The sequence below is a fragment of the Chiloscyllium plagiosum genome, chromosome 7, assembly GCF_004010195.1.
Source record: "Chiloscyllium plagiosum isolate BGI_BamShark_2017 chromosome 7, ASM401019v2, whole genome shotgun sequence".
Taxonomy (NCBI): domain Eukaryota; kingdom Metazoa; phylum Chordata; class Chondrichthyes; order Orectolobiformes; family Hemiscylliidae; genus Chiloscyllium; species Chiloscyllium plagiosum.
The window spans coordinates 24,840,212-24,859,618 of record NC_057716.1 but is presented as its reverse complement, the minus strand read 5'-3'; the positions used below and the strand labels follow the sequence as shown (position 1 = coordinate 24,859,618).

General features: G+C 46.2%; 1 protein-coding gene across 7 annotated transcripts in view; it reads left to right on the top strand.

Moving 5' to 3' along the window:
• The first annotated feature begins 375 nt into the window (after positions 1-375).
• The window catches only part of LOC122551418 (disintegrin and metalloproteinase domain-containing protein 23-like), a 153,935-nt gene continuing 134,903 nt past the window's right edge, over positions 376-19,407 (top strand). For 5 of the 7 annotated variants that reach the window (XM_043693275.1, XM_043693274.1, XM_043693280.1 and 2 more), the window contains exons 1-2: positions 376-685; positions 1,262-1,452. In XM_043693275.1, coding sequence (XP_043549210.1) covers positions 613-685; positions 1,262-1,452 — 264 coding nt within the window. In that variant the 5' untranslated portion in view covers positions 376-612. The remainder of the gene's footprint in view (positions 686-1,261; positions 1,453-19,407) is intronic. The other 2 variants (XM_043693276.1, XM_043693281.1) reach the window with 1 other exon arrangement.

Below are 19,407 nucleotides of genomic sequence, written 5' to 3'. Positions count from 1 at the left end.
GTTACTCCATGGTGAAATGGGGACCATTCTGCTATCGGGGTGGAGAGTTGGGAATACTTATGACTGTCAAGGGGTACTGCAGAATATTTAGGAATTGACTGAAAAATCCACTTTAACTGCACTTCCAAAACACACAATTGCCAGCAACGCGCTTTATAAATACACGTCCTTGCTTTTCTACTGCATACAGAAGTATGTAGCCCTCCAAAAGAATGTAGCATAATTAAAGTCTCACTAATGTATACTGCCTGATAATATTTTCTGCAATCAATTATAAATAAACGAATTAGCTTGATCCGCTCAGTGACAATTCAGCATAAAAATGACAGCACAGCTCATATGCTGGTGCATTGGTGGAGCCCAGGCTTGACTGACTGGGAGCTGGGAGGGATCCGGAGTGCGCAGGTGCGGCACCTGCCTCAGTGAAGATGTCCACAGCTCGGCATGCCTGAGACAGAGGGAGCGAGAGACGGAAAGGAGAAAGGAGGGAACTAGAGAGAGAGATGGCATCCGATTCCACGCACCCACACCTCCGCGAGTAGGGAAAGAAGGAAGCAGACGGTGGAGGAAGGAATTAACCAGCCAGGGCCAGCAAGGAGACAAATATGAATCATGAATCTTCCCGGGTGTTGCTGTTTTTTGTCTCTGATCCTGTGCTCCAGCCTCCAGCCTTTTGGTGCAGCGGGTATGTAAGGATGGGATGGAAGGGGAAATCTTGTGCAAATGCTTTTGGGCATTGGGATAGCGATAGGGAAATGCAGCGCGGAATGACTAATGTGGGAGCTCTGTGCAGCGCTGGCTGAGTGTTGCACTGGGATCAGAGCAATAGCATTGCAGATAGGCAGAGGGTGCTGCTCCGACGCAGAACGTGTCGGGAGAAGTGTTCATGGTTTTGTTTTTAAATGCGATTCCCCGTCAAGCGCAGCTTTTTCTGCGCGTCTGCAGCATTTTGGGTTTCTTGGGGGTTGGTGGGCAGTAGGGGAGGGGGGCGACAGATGAAATTGTCTGGTAAAACAAGGGGTAGTCGTCCCCCTAGCAACACGCTCTGAAATTGCTCTGTAAACATGAGGGCTTTTTTTTTTGCGCCCCCCCCCCCCCCCCCGCTGCAATTGATTTATCGCATGCAGAAGCAAGATGCTCAGTGGTCTTGTTTATTCAGCATTTCTTTCTCTGCAATTGCGTGACCAAGCGAAGTGAAAACGCCTTTCTCTCTCTCTCTCTCTCTGTTCTCTCTTCCATCTCTCCTGCTTGTTGCAAGCAGGTCTGCAGTTGAGCGGTGCTGATGGAGAGCCATTGGCAGCTGATGCTGGTGCAGCGTTGAACCAGAGCAGCAGTCCGAGTCAGCAGGAGATAACGTGGCCTTTACGCTTGATCTATTACGTGCACGACGACAATGAGAGCACTTATCACATCCTGGATACCAAAGCCAGGAACCAGCAGAAACACCATCAGGTAAGGATAGCAGAGAGAGCAAGACATCCAACTTCCCTAGACCCCCCCACTGGGCGCGGTGGGGCTCCCACCATCCAGATGGTTGTGTTTAGAATAAAGAATGCCTCCAGAACTAGAGACTGATCATGCAGTTGTACTCAGACTCCAAGCGTCCAAGACCCCCCTGGTATATGCAGCATTTATCTCTTGCTGTTCTGTTCCAACTTCTGATATTATACTCTGATTGTTTAACCCTTCACCAGAATTGCGTTGCTTCCTTTGTGAGAACAGCAACTGCAATTCTGTTCCAGCCAGGAGTTAATTTAGACATTAAAACACCAGCTTATTGAGCTATTGGGAGAAAGCGAGTGCTGGAGATCAGAGTCAAAACGTGTGGCGCTGGAAAAACACAGTCGGTCAGGCAGCATCCGAGGGGCAGGAGAGTCAACGTTTCGAGCATAAGCGCTTCATCAGGAACATTGTTTTAAAAGACGACTCTCCTGCTCCTCGGATGCTGCCTGACCAGCCGTGCTTACTGAACTATTGGTTAGGCAAGGGATGCCTTGCATTTTATATTGGGTCTCGAGTACTGTGATGGCAACACCACTGGAGTCAAATCTCGACACCCAGGGGCTGTGCAATCACAGAATGGCAATGCTGGTGGAATTTAAAGTTCCGTTCATTAATAAATTCAATTAATAGCAAACTCTGAAATTGAAAAGCAAATTTCGAGAGTTTCCCCCAAGTTGAAGAGTCAATAACGAGGGGATTCATTTTCAGGTGAAAGCCGCTTTGTATAACTCTATGATTCTGTGAACAGGAGTTTTGGAGGGGATTTGAGGAAATTGTTTTCACCAGAGACTGGTGGGGGTCTGGAGTGTACTGCCTGGGAGGGTAGTTGGGGCAGAAAAATCTCATAACTTTTAAAAAGTACTTGGATAAACACTTGAAGCATTCTGGGCCATGGGCTTAGTGCAGATTTAGAGTAGATCTTTGTCAGTCCAGACTCAGTAGGCTGAAGGGTCACTACTGCATGATTCTATGATTCAATGAAAGCCAGTCTTAATAACGAGAATTGATTATTGTCAAACCCATCTGATTCACTCATGTTCTTGAGGAAAGGAAATCTGCTCTTGCCTTCTCTGGAGTACATGTGACTCCAGGCCCACGGCTCTTAACTTCCCTCAGCATAGACCCGAGCAAAACCACTTGGTTCAAGGAAAGTTAGGGGATGGATAACAAATGCTTGCCTTTGTGGTGATGTCTACATCCCAGGAAAGAACAAAGAAAGAGGTGCTATCAGCAAAATGTGCTGAGGCATTTCAAATGTGTGTATAACACTGAGTCATGGAGGGAGCCGTTAAAATGGATGATCCCTTTTTTCACTGGACCATAGGAGATTGAGATTAACAAATCATGTGGGGCTTTGATAAAGTGAATGACAAGTGTTGCACCCCCCCAGGGTGAGGGAATTCAAAAGTAGGGGTCATATTTTTAAGGTGAGAGGAGAAAGATTTAAGAAGGCCATTGGGGCAACTTTTTTTACACAGTGGGTGGTTAGTGAGTGGAATCCGTGAAGTGCAGTCAAAGTGGATTTTTCAGTCAATTCCTAAATATTCTGCAGTACCCCCTTGTCAGTCACAAATATTTCCAGGTTCCTACCCTGATAGCGGGATGGTACCCATTTCACAATGGGATTATAATGTTTAAAATATGTTTGGATCAGTACATGAATAGGAAGGGTTTGAAGTGATATAGGCCAAACCCAGGCAGATGGGACTAATTTAGTTTGGGAACATGATCGGCGTTGACTGGTTGGACCGAAGGGTCTGTTTCCGTGTTGTATGACTCTATAAAGGGAGAGATAGAGACAGAGAGAAAGAAGTGGAGCAGTTTTGGAAGTGAATTCCAGTATGCAGGACTTAGCTGGCTGCTACTGGTGGAGTGAAGGGATATGTAAGGCCAACATTACAGATATGCAGAAGATCTGCCACCATTGTGGGGCTGGTGAAGGTTGCAGAGGTAGACAGAGGTGCTGAACTGATGGAATTTAATTAAAAGGATGAGAATGTTTAAATTGCAGGGTTTGCCAGAACGGGAGCCAGATTGTGACAGCAAACTAAACAAGACTTGCTGAGGTATACGGGTTCTATCGTGTGATAAGACCAAAATGACCCACATCCTGAGTTGGAGTAAACCAGAAAGGCCAGCCTGTTAGGATGCTGTAGTTGAATCAATGGTATTGGGGGGAAAGCAAATTCACTCCATTTTCTACTCAGTATTGCTTTCTGATGATCCTCTGTAAAGTGGCTGTGTATGACCTTCTGGTGAGGGGATGGCTGTGATTGCCAGAAAGACTTGAACTTATGAAGTGCTTTTCATGATAATACGACATCATGAGGCGCTTGACCATCAACGGAACTGTTCTGGAGTTGGCCCTGTTGCTATGCTGGGAACCCAGTTCTAGTAAAGCTCACAGCAAGCTCGCCCAAACGGCAACGCACACATGATGATTTGATAATCTGTTTCTGATAATGCGGGTTGAGGGCTAAATGTTAGCCGGGACACTGAGCTGACATCCCTAATTCTTTAGGTAAAGCTTTGCGATTTGCCACCCGTCACCTCAGAGATGGAAGGGGCCACCTTTTAATGTCAAGTTTGAAAGTTGACACCGCTAAACATTCTAGCTTCCCCCCAGTACAGTACTGCACCATTGACTTGGGTTTGGATCCTTCATAGAATCTTGCTGCAGAAAAGGAGGCCATTCATCCCACTGTGACCATGCTGGCTGCTGGAGATTTATCCAATTAATTGCATTCCTGTGCTTTCTCCATAGCTCCATTTCTTCTGCATCAAGTATTTACTTGATCCCCTTTTAAAAACCACCATTGAATCCACCTTCCACTGCCCTTTCGGATAGTGTAATCCAGATAGCAGTAGCTTGCAGAGCAAAGAAAAAATCTCATCTGTCCTCCTGGTTCTTTATCATGTTATCTGAAATCTGTGTCCTTTGGATCATAGAATCCCTGCAGTGCGGAAGCAGGCCATTCAGCCCACACCCTTACACTTCCTATAGCTAACCCACCGAGCCTGCACATCCTTGGACACTATGGACAATTTAGCATGGCCAAGCCACCGAACCTGCACATCATTGCACTGCAGAAGGAAACCGGAGCACCCGGAGGAAACACACACAGACACGGGGAGAACGTGCAAATTCTACACAGATAGTTGCCCAAGAGTGGAATCGAACCCGCTGTGAGGCAGCAGTGCTAGCCACTGTGTTACCATGCCATCCCAAATGGTTGCCAAGCTTCTTACTAATGGGAACAGCCCCTCCCTATTCAGCCTAACACAGTCCCTCGTGCTTTTTTCACCATCTCTGTTGACTGTTGCCAATGCGGGACAAATCCTATTCAAACAAGGCCACTGAGAAGGACAGTGCAAGTCAGATTTTCTTCTGTACAAAAGTGCATCTGAACATCGATTGCAATTTTTCATGTTTAGAATAAATTTTTGCTGGATAAAAATATTAAAAATGTGGAATCGAAGGCAGGTGGATGATATTAAGATGACAATCAGCCATGATCTACTGAAAGGGTGACTGACTAGCCATCTCTAGTTCCTGCATGAGGCTGAAAAAATTGTGACAGCATCCGTTATGTTCATGGTGCATTATGCTTAGAGCCATATTTGTAGCAATAGCATCAATAGTTTACTGCGATGTTGCAGTTAGGGCATTGGGACACTACATAGAATCATAGAGCTGTCCAGCTGAATTATAATTTTCATAATTCTAGTTAATGATATTTAGGAGTGTTCATATGAGTTATTTATTGGCAGATTGTCATTTACATTCAGTACTTGTCATCATATTTACAATTTTGATTCAGTCCCATTGCTGACCAAATAGCTTCTGATTCATCCCCTTTGTATGAAGGATTGAAATATGCCTAATTTTCTGTCTGTTGGGATCTGATTCCAATGGGCTATATTGGTTTTCTTGTTTACTCCCAAATAGGTCCAGACCCAAAGCTTTGAGCCAATTCCTGTTTTCTCCAGGTTTACCTCCCGCTGACTGACAAAGTCAGATGTCGGCCTCTGATTTTCTCCAGTTGAGCTTTCCCTGGTTGCGCGGATTGGCAAGTACCGGGCTTTCTTTCCTGTGAAGGAATGGCTTCCCCAGGGGTCGATCAGAAAGACGTACGTTTTCAGCCATAAGTGGTCGGAGCAAGAATCGGCCGTTCAGCCCGAGTCCGCCCCTGCCATTCAATGAGCTGCTCTGATAACCCTGAACCCCACATCCCTGCCCCTTCTAAAGCAATGGGAAGTCAGAGTTGGAAATTGACTTCCATACGCCCAGGTTCCTTCCACTGTGCTTGCTTCTGTAATGTCAGGAGCCCATTTGATGACACTGTTTCCCGATCATATGAGATTTCAAAGGATCAAACCATCTCCGGCTCAGTTCAGTTACATAGAACTCTCCATCCACTGAAACCAAACCCTGATCAAAAGATCAACAGCTTTTCAATCACTTAACTTCGTGTTTTTTTGTTAGATTAGTATCTGTGCTAGCTCTTTGAAAACATTCTCTACTCTTTTCTTTTTATCCTGTAAATTTCACATTATGGGTTAAATGAAATTCCAAATCCCACTATCCTATGAGACTGTGCATTCCTGATCGGAATAACTGCTCGGTTTACTCCACAGTCTCCTGCATTTACTCCTTTGATCTTCGGTCAAATGGCTTAAATCCGTGCCATCTGGCCATTGACACACCAACCACAGTTGAAAGCAGTCCATTGAAACCATTCCTAATTTTGAAAACCTCCGCGAAATCTTTCCTTAAGCTTCTCAGCTCAAATGGGATCGGCCCTTGGTGATCCAGTCACTCCCAAGTAGCCGACGTCCCTCATCCTTGCTGCTGTTCATCCCATCAACTGCAGGAGGAGGCCATTTGGCCCAATGAGCCCATGTTGTAAAGCAATCCAATTCACCCCGTTCACAACCTCCCCTGACTCTTCCTTTGCTGTGCTGAAGTTTGTGGCTTCATTCTCCTTTTTGAAATCTTTCACTATCCCTGCTTCCATCACTGTAGGCAGTTCAAGTTCCAAGTCTTTCCCATCTGCTGCCCAAAAGGAGCTCTTCCTTACATCCCCTCCATGTCCTTGAATCTCTGTTCCTAGTTGTTTTGCTTTCCCTACCTTACTGAGTATGGTCATAATTTTTTGTTTCTCCTAGGTTCCCCACAATGTGGAAGCAGGCCATTTGGCCCACCAAGTCCACACCACCCCTCCGAATAGCATCTCACCCTCCTACCCTATAACACTGCATTTCCTCATGGCCAATCCATCTAGCCTGGACACTGTAGGCAGTTTGGCACGGCCAATCCTCCTAACTTGCACATCTTTGGACTGTGGGAGGAAACCCACTCAGAGATGGAGAGAACGTGCAAACTTCACACAGTCGCCCAAGGGTGAAATCGAACCCATGTCCCTGGCACTGTAAAGCAGCAATGCTAAGCACTGAGCCACTGTGCTGCCTCCAGCATAGCTGTATTAAGTCTCCCTTCAACCTCCTTTACTCATCTCCGTAACCGTTGTGGTAAATCTCCTCTACACCCACTTCAACTCTCTGATGTACTTCCTAATATGTCATGCCCAGAATGGAACTTAAGACACCCGGAGTGAGTGAGGAGGTTCGGTACAATTACTAGAGTTAACAAAGCCTCACCACTGGCCGACAGGGAGCCAGGAGCTGAGCTGGGTTTGATCCTTACATCCATGTTGAACAAACCACTCTGACTGAGGGAAGAGCATAGAGGTTTGCTGCAGTTCTCCCCAACTCCCCCCCACCTCATCACCTGAAGTTAAGGAGCTCGGTAAAAAGTCCTCACACTGCTTTGTGCTGTTGGAAAATGTGATTTTCGGGTGAGGCTAGGGTCAAATTTGGTTGTTGCAGCTGAACACATTTCTCACAATTAATGTCTGAGCTGACTCATGGATGACTCTCTACTTGGGAATTGTTTCTAGGCAGCTGTCGTGCTGTGTGACCTCACGATCGCAAGTGGGAGTGAAAACTGAGGGCAAGGAGGTACATAAGAATGCTTCTTGCACTTAGGATGAATATTTGCGGAAGGAATAGTGTATAAATTTACAATTGAGAGTTGATAACAGGTTATAGAATCCTAGATTTTACTTAAAGACTTAGAAACGTAGATAAATGGAAAGTAGGAGTTGGTGTACGCCCTTGAGCCTGTTCCGCCACTTGTGACCACCCAACTCTGTACCCTGATCCTGCTTTCCCCTATACCCTTTGATTCTTTAGTTCTAAGGATTGTATGTAAAACCTTGAAAATATTCAATGTTTTGTCCTCAACTGCTTTCTGTGGTAGAGCATTCCACAGGCCCACCACTCTCTGGGTGAAGACATTTCTCCTCATCTGAGTCCTAAATCCTTAGACTGTGACCCTTGGTTCTGCTCTCTCTAGTCATTGAGGACATCCTTCCTGCATTTCCCCTGTCTAGTCCTGTTAGGTTTCTATTGCCATTCAGATAATAAACTGCCTTCCTGTTTTTGCTACCAGAGTGGATAACCCCACATTTATCCACATTGTACTGGATCTGCTCTGCATCTGCACTTGCTTTAATTTATTGCTTTTGAGGCTATCAGGAAAGTCCAAAATGCATTATGGCCGATGAAGTACTTTTGAAGTCCAGTCACTACCATGATGTTGGAAACGCAATGTGCAATTTCTACATAGGAAGATCCCATTGTTTAAGAAGGGTAGCAGGGGTAATCCTGGAAAATACAGGATCTGTGAGTCTCCTGTTGGTAGTAGGAAAATTATTGGAAAAAATTCTCCGGGGCAAGATCTTTAAACGTTTAGAAGCAAGTGGACTTATTAGCCATCAGATAGACAGCATGGTTTTGTGCAGGGGGGGGTCGTACCTCACTAACTTGATTGAATTTTTTAAGGAGGTGATGAAGATGATTGTTGAGGGAAAGGTGGCTGTTGTTGTTGACATGGCCTTCAGTAAAGCCTTTGACAAGCTCTATGACTGGTGCAAAAGATGAAGTCTCACGGTATCGGGGTGAGCTGGCAAGATGGAGACAGAACTGGCTTCATTGTTAGAGGGTAACAGTAGGAAGATGCTTTTCCGAATGGAGGGTTGTGAGTAACGATGTTCCACAGAGATCAGTGCTGGGACCTCTGCTGTTCATGGTCTACAGAAATGATTTGGAGGAAAACATGGCTGGTCTAATTGGTACGGTTGTGGACGATACAAAGACTATTGGAGTTGCGGATAGTGAGGAGAGGACACAGCAGGATACAGATCAGTTGGAGGCTTGGGCAGATAAATGGCAGATGGAGTTTAAGCTGGACAACTGTGAAGTGATGCATTTTGAAAGGTCAAGTACAGGTAGAAATTACACAGTTATTGGCAGAGTGGTAAGTATAAGGTTTGGGTAAGTATAAGTCTTTTTCTCAGGGTGGAGGGGTCAATTGCTAGGGTACACAGGTTCAAAGTGCGAGGGAGGGAGGTTTAAAATAGATGTGTGAGACACCACATGAAGGGTGGTGAGTGCCAGGAATGTGTTGCCAGAGACGATGGTGGGAGCAGGCACAATAGCAGCATTCAAGAACCATCTGGACGAATACATGAATAGGAAGGGAATAGAGGGGTACGGATCCTGTAAGTGAAGACAGTTTTAGCATGGAAGAGTAAAATGTGGGGTACAAGCGTGAAGGGCCGAAGGGCCTGTTCCTTTGCTGTATTGTTCTTTGTCCTATTCCACCAACAGCAAAGCGATGAATTACCGGTTGACCTGTTTTTTTGTAATGTTGATCATATTTCCTGTTGAAGAACTTACGCTTCAAACGTTGACTCTCCTGCTCTTCAGATGCTGCCTGACCTGCTGTGCTTTTCCAGCACCCCAGTCTCAACTCTGATCTCCAGCATCTGCAGTCCTCACTTTCTCCAAGGGATAAATATGGTCCAGGGTGCGGTGTGACAACAGCTTGCATTTATATAGCGCCTCTTAAAGTAAGAAATCGTTTCAAAGGGCTTCTCAGATCCAAAGCAAAAGGTGACGTATGAGCCTGAGCCATATATCTGTCACTTTAAGAAAGCCAGAAGCCTAACCAAAGTGGTAGGATTAAGGAGCACCTTCAAGGTTTAGGGAGGATGTTCTATAGTTTAGGGCCTAATTCACAATCACCAACAGCAAAGTGATTAATATTGGGGAGGCTCCAGAGGCTGGAATTAAATGAGCTCAGATTTTTTTTAAAAGTTTCTGGTGCTGGGGGAGATTTACAGAACTAGAGAGGGGTGAGGTGACAGGCTTTTAAAAACAAGGGTGGGTGTTGATAAGTTGATGCACTGCTTACCTGGCAACCAGCGTAGGGCCGTGAACATAGTGGTGATGGGTGAATGTGAGGAGCCACCAGAGTTTCGGATGACCTCAAATTTACAGAGGATGAAATGAAGGAGACTGGTCAGGACTGTGCCGGATTATTCAGGGCTAGAGGTAACGGAGGCCGCATGAGGACCTCAGCAGCAGAGGGGCTAAGGCAGAACTCCTGAAGAAGGGTTACAATGGAAACGTTGACTACTCCACCTCCTGTTGCTGCCTGACTTGCCGTGTTCTTCCAGCCTCCTGCCTGTCTACCTTGGATTCCAGCATCTGCAGCTTTTTTTGTTGTTTCTAAGGCAGTGACGGGGTCAGGCAACGTCATGGATCTGAAAGTAAGCAAGTTTTTGGACGATGGCAGTAGGTGGGGTGGGGTCACCAGCGGTGACAGAACGGGAAGAGAAGTTTTTGCATGGGACAGTAAATCTTTCTTCACAGAAGGATACGGGTCTTTATAGAATTGCACAGTACAGAAGAGACCCTTCAGCCCATCAGGCCTGTAATGCCAAAGCAACGCTAAATTTACACTAGACCCACTTTCCAGGTCCGTATCTTTAATGCTTTGACATTTTAGGTGTTCATCTAAGTACTTTTTAAAGGTTGTGAGGTTTCCCACCTTAATTGCCCACCCAGGCAGTGCATTCCAGATCCTCACCACCCTCTAGGCGAAAACATTTCCCTTCAGATCCCCTCCAAACCTCCTGCATTTCACCTTAAATTTATGCCCCCTGTTTACTGACCTTTCGACAATGGGGAACAGCTACTTTCTATTCATGTCTCTGCCTCTCATAATCAAGCCCCTTTGGAGAAAGTGAGGACTGCACATGCTGGAGATGAGAGTCAAAAAGTGTGGCGTAGTGCTGCACGTCCAAACACCTCATCTACTGTGTCCGCTGCCCCCGATGTGGTCTCCTCTACATTGGGGAGACAGGATGCCAACTTGTGGAACATTTCTGAGAGCATCTACATGATACACACACTAAACAACCCCATTGCCCTGTGGCCGACCACTTCAACCCCCCCCCTCCCACTCCGTCAAGAACATGCAACTCCTGGGTTTCTTCCACCACCAAATCCAAGCCATCTGACACCTGGAGGAAGAACACCTCATCTTCCCCCTTGGCCTCCAACCACACGGGACCAATGTCAATTTCACCATTATCCTCACCTCCCTTCCTGCCGCCTTATCCCAGATCTAACCCTCCAACTCGGCACTGCCTTTTTGAGCTGTCCCACCTGTTCATCTCCCTTTCCAATTATCCACTCCACCCTCTCTCCATTACCTTCCACCTACATCTACCGACTATCCTGTCCTCGGATGTTGCCTGACTGGCTGTACTTTTCCAGCACCACACGTTTTGAGTCTATCAAGTCCCCCCCCCCATCTTCTCTGTTCCAAAGAAAACGACCCGAACGTATCCAGCCAATTTCCAAAGCGGAATTGGTCCATCCCAGGTAACAGCCTGGTGAACCTCCTCTGAACCCCCTCCACCACAATCACGTCCTTCCAAAAGTGCTGTGACCCCAGAGCGGCGCACAGTATTCCAGCTGTGGCCTAACCCAAGTGCTGCACTGTTCCAACGTAACCTCACTGCTCGTATAATCTGTACCTCAACTGATAAAGGTCATTGGAAGGCTCTTCCTCTAAAGGCCCTGGAATTAGAAGCTTTGGATGTTTTTCTAAAGCTGACATACTTGGATTCTTAATAAGCAAGAATAGGGAAGGTAGGAATATGGAGCAGTGGGATTTGCCACAATATTCGTGAATGGATGAGTAGGGTGAAGGGGCTGAGCCCTGTTCCTTGTGCACTTGCCTATGTGTTGGTGTGACCCCCTGGCTGTGATTCGGTACAGTCCCATCGTGGTGTTGGGTCAGGGTGTGTGGATAGGTCAGTCTATCACCGCCTTCTGCTGGGTTGAGGGGAGACGGTTTATCCCTGTCATAGTCAGATATGATACAATTTTCAGACGTTTATAAGAACTTCTCCAGTACGAGCTTAGAATCCTGCTCGGAGTTCCCAGGAAAGATACGAGTGGATTTGGCAGCTGACTGTGCTTTCCGGGACTTGGGAGATTGCGATGGGATGGCAGGTTGCATGTGTTGATGGGTCCAGGATTACTATTTTAACTCTGTGAGTTGGGGCGGGGTGGGCTTTTGGGGGGTGGGATTGGCGGGGTTTGGAGGCGATGCGGGCAGTTTTGAAGGAGGAATAGTCACTGACATGCGAGAGTGAGAGAGAGAAAGAGAGCCATTCATAATCTCAGCTGACATGGATGACAAGGAGGTGGAGTGATCGGAGGTTACTTGGTCATACAGGGGAGGAAGCTACAAGTAGGCTGTGTGGACAAGATCAGCTCTGAGGAGGCAAGGACGGAGAGGAAAATGAGAGAGTGACGCAAATTCAGGGACAAGGGCACCATAGAGTGAGTTCAGTCTAGTCGGCTTAGAGGAAAGGAGGGATGTGGCAGAGGCACCTTATTTGCTAGTCCCGACTGTGGTGACGGGGCATTCCAATTGGTTGTTGGCGATGAGGACAGAGGGGAGAGAGAAGAAGCTGGGGTCGTCTCAGCGTTCCGGAGTGTCCCGGAATGTTAAGCATCTTCCGCAGACGACAACAGGCCCCAGCGGTGCTTCGTTGGGATCCGCCAGGATCTGATGGTGGGCGGCTGAACCTGCCACATCCAATCCCATCTGTGATCCCTGGACCTCAGGGGCAGCCCTGACCTCCACCACGGGAGTGGGCCAGTATGAGAGAGAACAAAATCTTGGTGGGACGTGAGGAGAGTTCGCCATCTCTCCTTCGGGGGAACAACGTGGGATGCTTCAGGTCTGCAGACGGGGCCGTGGTTTAGTGTTTCTTCTGAAAGGCATTAGTCAAGTGTTAAAACTATACAGTGTGTCCCTGGTGTGCAGTTATCTGGCTAGAGGGTCAATATAAATTGGCACGCAACAGCAATCCATCTCTCTCTCTCTCTTTCTCTTTCTCTCTCCGTGTTGGCCAACATGCCTGTGACAAAGTAAGTGAGAGAGTTCAGGTTCCTTACACAGCCTGGATGGTTTCAATCAATGTAATAAACTTCCCTGGTGGTCCTTTGAGTGAAGGCACAGTGCAGAGCAGGGGTAAGCTGGGACTCACTGGTGGCTCTCAGTTTTGTGTACGAGCCCACACTGGATTCCTGAGTACAAACCCAAGCACTGAGGGGGTGCTATAATATTTATTTGTAATATCCAACATTTAAGTGTCAACAACACTCAAGACGCTTGACACCATCCAGGACAAATCGGTCATTTTGATTGGCGCCATATCCATGAACATTCACCCCCCTCCATCACCAGCACTCAGTGTGTACTGTTGAACTGAAAGAATGCTGTAAATCAGAAATGAAAACAGGAGTTGCTGGAAAAGCTCAGCAGGTCTGGCAGCATCTGTGAGGAGAAATCCGACTTAACGTTTCTGGTCGAGTGAACCTTGCTCAGAACTGATTGGTCTTAAGGACCCGTTGATCCGTTAGCTGTTGAAAGGATGGGAACTGAACCAGGCGGTTGAGTAAACTTGGTGTGTTAGGCAGATAGTAAGAGTGAGGAGTCTGCTGTGTGGGTCAATAGTCTCACTGGTGTGCAGACTTGCAAACTCTCTCTCTGTAGCTGCTGCAGAGTCTGTCAGTGATTTGCTGTCTGCTGAAGGGTCGGTCATACTTAAATGTCTCCAACCCCCGTAGCACTGGATTGCCGGGGGCCAATCAATACAGCCCTCGGTGATGACGCAGTGGAGGTGAGGTTTTTTGTTGTTGCACTGAGATGGGTTGTGTTTCTGACCTTCCTCCAGGCAGCCATTTTGAGCAGAAAACCGACAGAGGGAGGGCGCCGGCTCTACCTGCTATCGCCCGCTCCAACATAATCCGGGCATTCCAGGCGAATAAATTCCCAGTTCTTAGCTTCTCAGCATTCCGTTGGATGAGGCTCATCTTGAGTTGTGAGAGTAAAAGTAGAATTTAGTCCCAGTTTGTGCATAAAATAGGCAGCTGACATTCAAAGGTCTAAAGCATCCAAATTGCTGAGTCCATGATTGTTAAGAGCGAATTGGTGAAATTATTGACACAATAGCTGTAACGCCTGCAGGATATCTAGAAACATATTTCGTAGACGTAAGCAGAAAGTGCTCTGAAGCAATCAAGTAAGAATAATGTTATAACAGGAAATATCAAAGCGATAAAATGCATAATTAGCTTTGCAGTTACTTAACTGCATGCTGGATCTTTGGCCTTATCGAAAATAATGAAGCAGATTTTGGTCATATCACACCTGTGATCTTGCTGTGAAGCCAGCTGAAGGTTTCTGTCTCTGACGGTAAGATTATTGCAGCATTTGCATGGTTTCAGCTTCAGTCTCAGAAGGTGTAAATCCATGTTTGCCAACTGGAACTCTGAACCTGGCAAGGTCACAGAGGAGGCTGAATGAATGCTTGTTTCACACAACAGGATGGCCATTTATCCTCCCTGTAGATGGTAACACACGTTCTAAGGCATTTCAAGCGCACGATACGATAAAAATGAGCACCGGATCAAGAGAGGAGACATTGGTGCAGATGACAATAATCTTGGTTAAAGTCTTAAGGAATGGCTGAGATAGAGGCAGAGAGATTTTGGTAGGGATTTCTTGAGTTTAAAGCCGTCCATGGTAGATTAAAGGGAGCGTGGAGTGTGCAGAAGAAGGTCGAATTGGAGAAATGTGGAGATTTTGGAGGGTTGTAAGGCTGAAAGAGGTTGTAGACTTCGAGAGGACATAGAGGCTTTGGCACAGGAGGACAAGGGGGAGTTCAGGAGTATCAGGACAAATGGTGAGCAGGATTTGGTGTGATATAGGAGGTGGATAGCAGTATTTTGAAAGATGGTTAGGACAGCCAAGAAAACTTAGGAATAATATATAACAGAGGCTGCAAAGACATTAATGAAGGTTATAGCAAGATGTCTTTTTAAAATTCATTCACAGGATGAGGGCATTGCTGACTAGGCCAGCGTTTATTGTCAGTCAGGTAGTTTAGAATCAGCCACATGTAGACCAGGCCAGGTGAGGTTGGCAGATTCTTTCCCCAAAGAGCATTAGTGAACTAGATGGGCTTTTCCTGACAATCGCCGGTAGTTTCATGATCATCATTGGACTCTTCATTCCAGATTCCTATTGAATTCTGTCATGGCGGGATTTGAACTCAGATCCTCAGAACATTACCTGGATCTCTGGACTATCAGTCCAGCAATAATGCTACTAGACCATCGCCTCCCCTTGTGAAGCGAGATGCGCCAGTATTGCAGAGTAAGGGGTTTTGGGGATGGAGAGTGTATGGGGTCGGGAATGCTACTCACAGACAGCCACAATGCAAATGTTGCAGTAAGTCTGGTTCAGTGTGAGATAGTGGCCAGGGAGGGGCTGGGAATTAATGGCAAGGAAGCAGTCCATGCAGAAATGGCTTCAGTCTTTCTAATATTTGATTAGAAGGACATTTTGTCAGACGAGCAGTGTGACAAATCCAAGAAAGCTGAGTGGCGGTGATGGGAGAGAGTTGCGTATCATCAGGGTGTGCACGGAAATTGCCACCATGTTTTCAGACATGACTACTGAAAGCAAATTTGTGATTGTTGGCTGTGTGAGGTGTAGGATTTCGTCTTTTTTAGTTCAGAACATGAACCTTTATATATTCCAGCAATAGATTCTTTCACCTCAATAAAACCGTTGCCCTTCTTTACGGTCGTTCAGTGTACCCTCTGCTTCTCAATACTTTTCCTTTTTACTTGCAAACATTCTCTTGGAAAACCCACCATTGTTGGTTTTACGAGTGAGAAGGTGGCATGACCCTTTTGACCAAAGTGAGGACAGATTGTATGCAGCAGAGTAAATGTAAGTTTGCAAACCTCTCACTTACACAGAGCAAAATGGTTTCCGTCAGATTTTGCATTTGGCCTCGTTCACCCGCACTGATCCAATCTGCAGAGGCTCTGCTTTCTCTCAACGTTTCTGGCTAATCAAAAGGGAGAAAGCAGTCTGCGGCGTGCAAATTCAAACGGTAAATCACCCGTGGTACGGCGGCACGGTGGCACAGTGGTTAGCACTGCTGCCTCACAGCGCCAGAGACCCGGGTTCAATTCCCGCCTCAGTCGACTGACTGTGTGGAGTTTGCACGTTCTCCCTGTGTCTGCGTGGGTTTCCTCCGGGTGCTCCGGTTTCCTCCCACAGTCCAAAGATGTGCAGGTCAGGTGAATTGACCATGCTAAATTGCCCGTAGTGTTAGGTAAGGGGTAAATGTAGGGGTATGGGTGGGTTGCGCTTCGGCGGGTCGGTGTGGACTTGTTGGGCCGAAGGGCTTGTTTCCACACTGTAATGTAATGTAATCTAATCTAATCTAAATCGAAGATTTGGAGAAGCCTCACTGAGGGATCTCTTCAGGCTGGAGGAGGGGGAAATGGATGCAGCTTTGATTTGGAGGGGCTTTGAGTGATAAGGTCCATGCAATCTGGAAGGGTGGGGGGACATTGAACAAGGGAGGCATTGATTGATCTTGTCGCTGAGGGGGATTCAGATTAATCCCCAGTGGTTTTAGGAGATATTAACTCATAAACGTAGAAATAGACAAAATGGGAGCAGGGGTAGGCCAATTAAGTCCTCCGACTCTATTCTTCCATTCCATATGATCATGGCTGATTGCCCAACACAGTTCCCGCTTTCTCTCCTCACCCTTCAGCCCCCATTACAACCATGAATAGTAGGGCCTGGGGGAAGACACTGTGGGGCTTATTGTGAGGCATTGAGAGAGCCTGCAATAGGAGAGGAGAATAAACCCAAAGAATATCGGTGCAAAAAAGAGAGTTGTAATGCTTAAGAACACTGCCATTATATCCCCCACATTCTCAGACCATGCTCAGGGTAACCGCGTCAGAGAGCTGCAATGTTTGGGCACCAGACCTCAGAGAGGATTCGCCTTTCTACTCAGGGGCATGTGCGGCAGGGTGTTAGGGAGGATACTTAATATAACAGACTGAGGAGAGACCTAATGGAGGTTAAGGTAACTAAGGGATTTGATTGGCTTAACAGACCCCATAGCATTACCGAAAAAGGCACATTATTCTAACAGAAAGGACAATGATAAAAATATCAAAGCCTTTTAGGATTTATACATAGGTGAAGGTGCAACAAAAACTAAACATCTAACTGAAAAATAGATCGTGCCGTAAGCTTGTTTGCGTTATGAAATATTTTCAAATGCAATTACTTAATGATTTCTTAATTAGCGTTTTTTAAATCTAGAGCAATGAAAGCAACGATACATATCAGCACTTGGTAAATGGAAACAGCAAAACAGCAGCACCAAATTAACAAAAAAATGTGTGATTTCTGGACAACAAAGTCACAGAAGATGCCCTCAAGCGATAAGCTGCGTGGTTCATTACGTTTCACACATGTAATGCTGACTGCAGGCAGCTGTCCTTGCAGCACTGTTGGCTGCAGTTCATTCTTCATGTTATTCAGCCGTGAAAATGACCTTTCACCCCAGCTGTTTGTTATTATGAGACACCAAAAGAGCCGTAGTATTGCTTCCACATGAGGGAGAGCCAACTGCATCTTCACTTGGATGATCCAGGTCCTGGTAGCATATTTCTTAAAAAAAAAGTCAACCATAGAATGTGAATGTCGCTGACTGGGCCAGTACAATTAATGGTAGGACCGTGGGTAGTGCTGTCGACCAGGGGGACTTTGGAGTTCAGGTACATAATTCCTTGATATTTGCGTCGTATGTAGACAGGGTGATTAAGAAGGCATTGAGCACACTTGCCTTTATTGCTCAGACCTTTTGAGTATAGGAATTAGGACGTCATGTTGAGGTTACACAAGATGTTGGTGAGGTCTGTTCTGGAGCACTGTGTCCAGTGCTGGTCACCCTGTTATAGGAAGGATGTTATTAAGCTGGAGAGGGTTCAGAAGAGATTTACCAGGATGTTGCCAGATATGGAAGGTTTGAGTTATAAAGAAAGGCTGTATAGGCTAGGAGCTTGAGAGGCGACCTGGTAGAGGTTCATAAAATCATGAGGGGTATAGAGAGGGTTAATGGTAGTTGTCTTTTCCATAGGGCGGAGGATTTCAAGTCTAGGGGGCACATTTTCAAGGGGAGAGGAGAGAGATTTTCAAAAAGACTTAGCTCTCTAGGCTAACATTTTTGCGCAGAGAGTGGTTTGAGTGTGGAATGAACTTCCAGAGGAAGTGGTGAATATGTTACAATGTTGAAAAGACACTTGGATAAGTCCTTGAATAAGGAATGTTTGGAGGGCTATGGGCCAGGAGCAGACAACGGGATTCGTTTAGTTTGGGATTATGTTCAGCGTGAACTGGTTGGACCGAAGGATCTGCTTCCAGGCTGTATGCCTCTATGACTTATTGCTTGTCCCTAGTTGCCATTGAGAAGGTGGTGGTGAGCTGTCTTCTTGAATCACTAGTCTTCTTGGTATCGGGACACTGTTGTTTGAAAGGGTGTTCCAGGATTTTGACTGAGTGACTCTGAAGGGATGGCGACTTAATTACAAATCAAGATGATGTCTGGTTTGGGCAGGGGGGCATTGAACTTGCAGATGGTGGTGTTCCTTTATCGGAATAATTTCCTTTGATGTACATTCAAGAGTGCTGCATTTCTCCAGTGAGGGTACATTGTTGATGTACATTGTCAGGGTACACTTCCATCAGGAGCTTTACACCTTCACATGCCTGTTCTCTCAAGGCAACACAAAGTTGTTTGTGATAATTTCATACACGGTAGCTCTTTGTTTTAAGTTGGTTTCAAGTTCATCCATTATAGGAATCACTTGGGGGAAATGTTTGGTCAGCATTAGGTGAGAGAAGACAGAGGTGAGGAGGAATTCTTTCTCTCTGGGAGAGGTGAATCTGTGGAATTGTTTACCTTAGAGGGTTGTGAGATTGGGTCATTCAATATATTTGAGGCGGAGAGAGAGATTTTTAATCAGCAAGGGTTATGGGGAAAAGGCAGCAAAGTGGACTTGAAGATGATCAGAACAGCCATGTTCTCATTGAATGACAAACCAGACGGTTCTTTAAAAGAACTTTAAACTTCATCTCAGTCTTATTTGTCTCCATGCCCCTGTGACCAGTGGAATGCCACAAGGATCGGTGCTGGGTCCACTGCTTTTCATCATTTATATAAATGATTTAGGTGTGAACATAGGAGGTCTAGTTAATAAGTTTGCAGATGACACCAAAATTGGAGGTGTAGTGTACAGCAAAGACGGTTACCTCAGAGTACGACAGGATCTTGATCAGATGGGCCAATGGGCAGATGGAGTTTAAATGCGAGATGCTGCATTTTGGGAACGCAAATCTTAGCAGGACTTATACACTTAATGCTAAGGTCCTAGGGAGTGTTGCTGAACAAAGAGACCTTGGAGAGCAGGTTCATAGCTTCTTGAAAGTGGAGTCGCAGGTAGGTAGGATAGTGAAGAAGGCGTTTGGTATGCTTTCCTTTATTGGTCAGAGTATTGAGTACAGGAGTTGGGAGGTCACGTTGC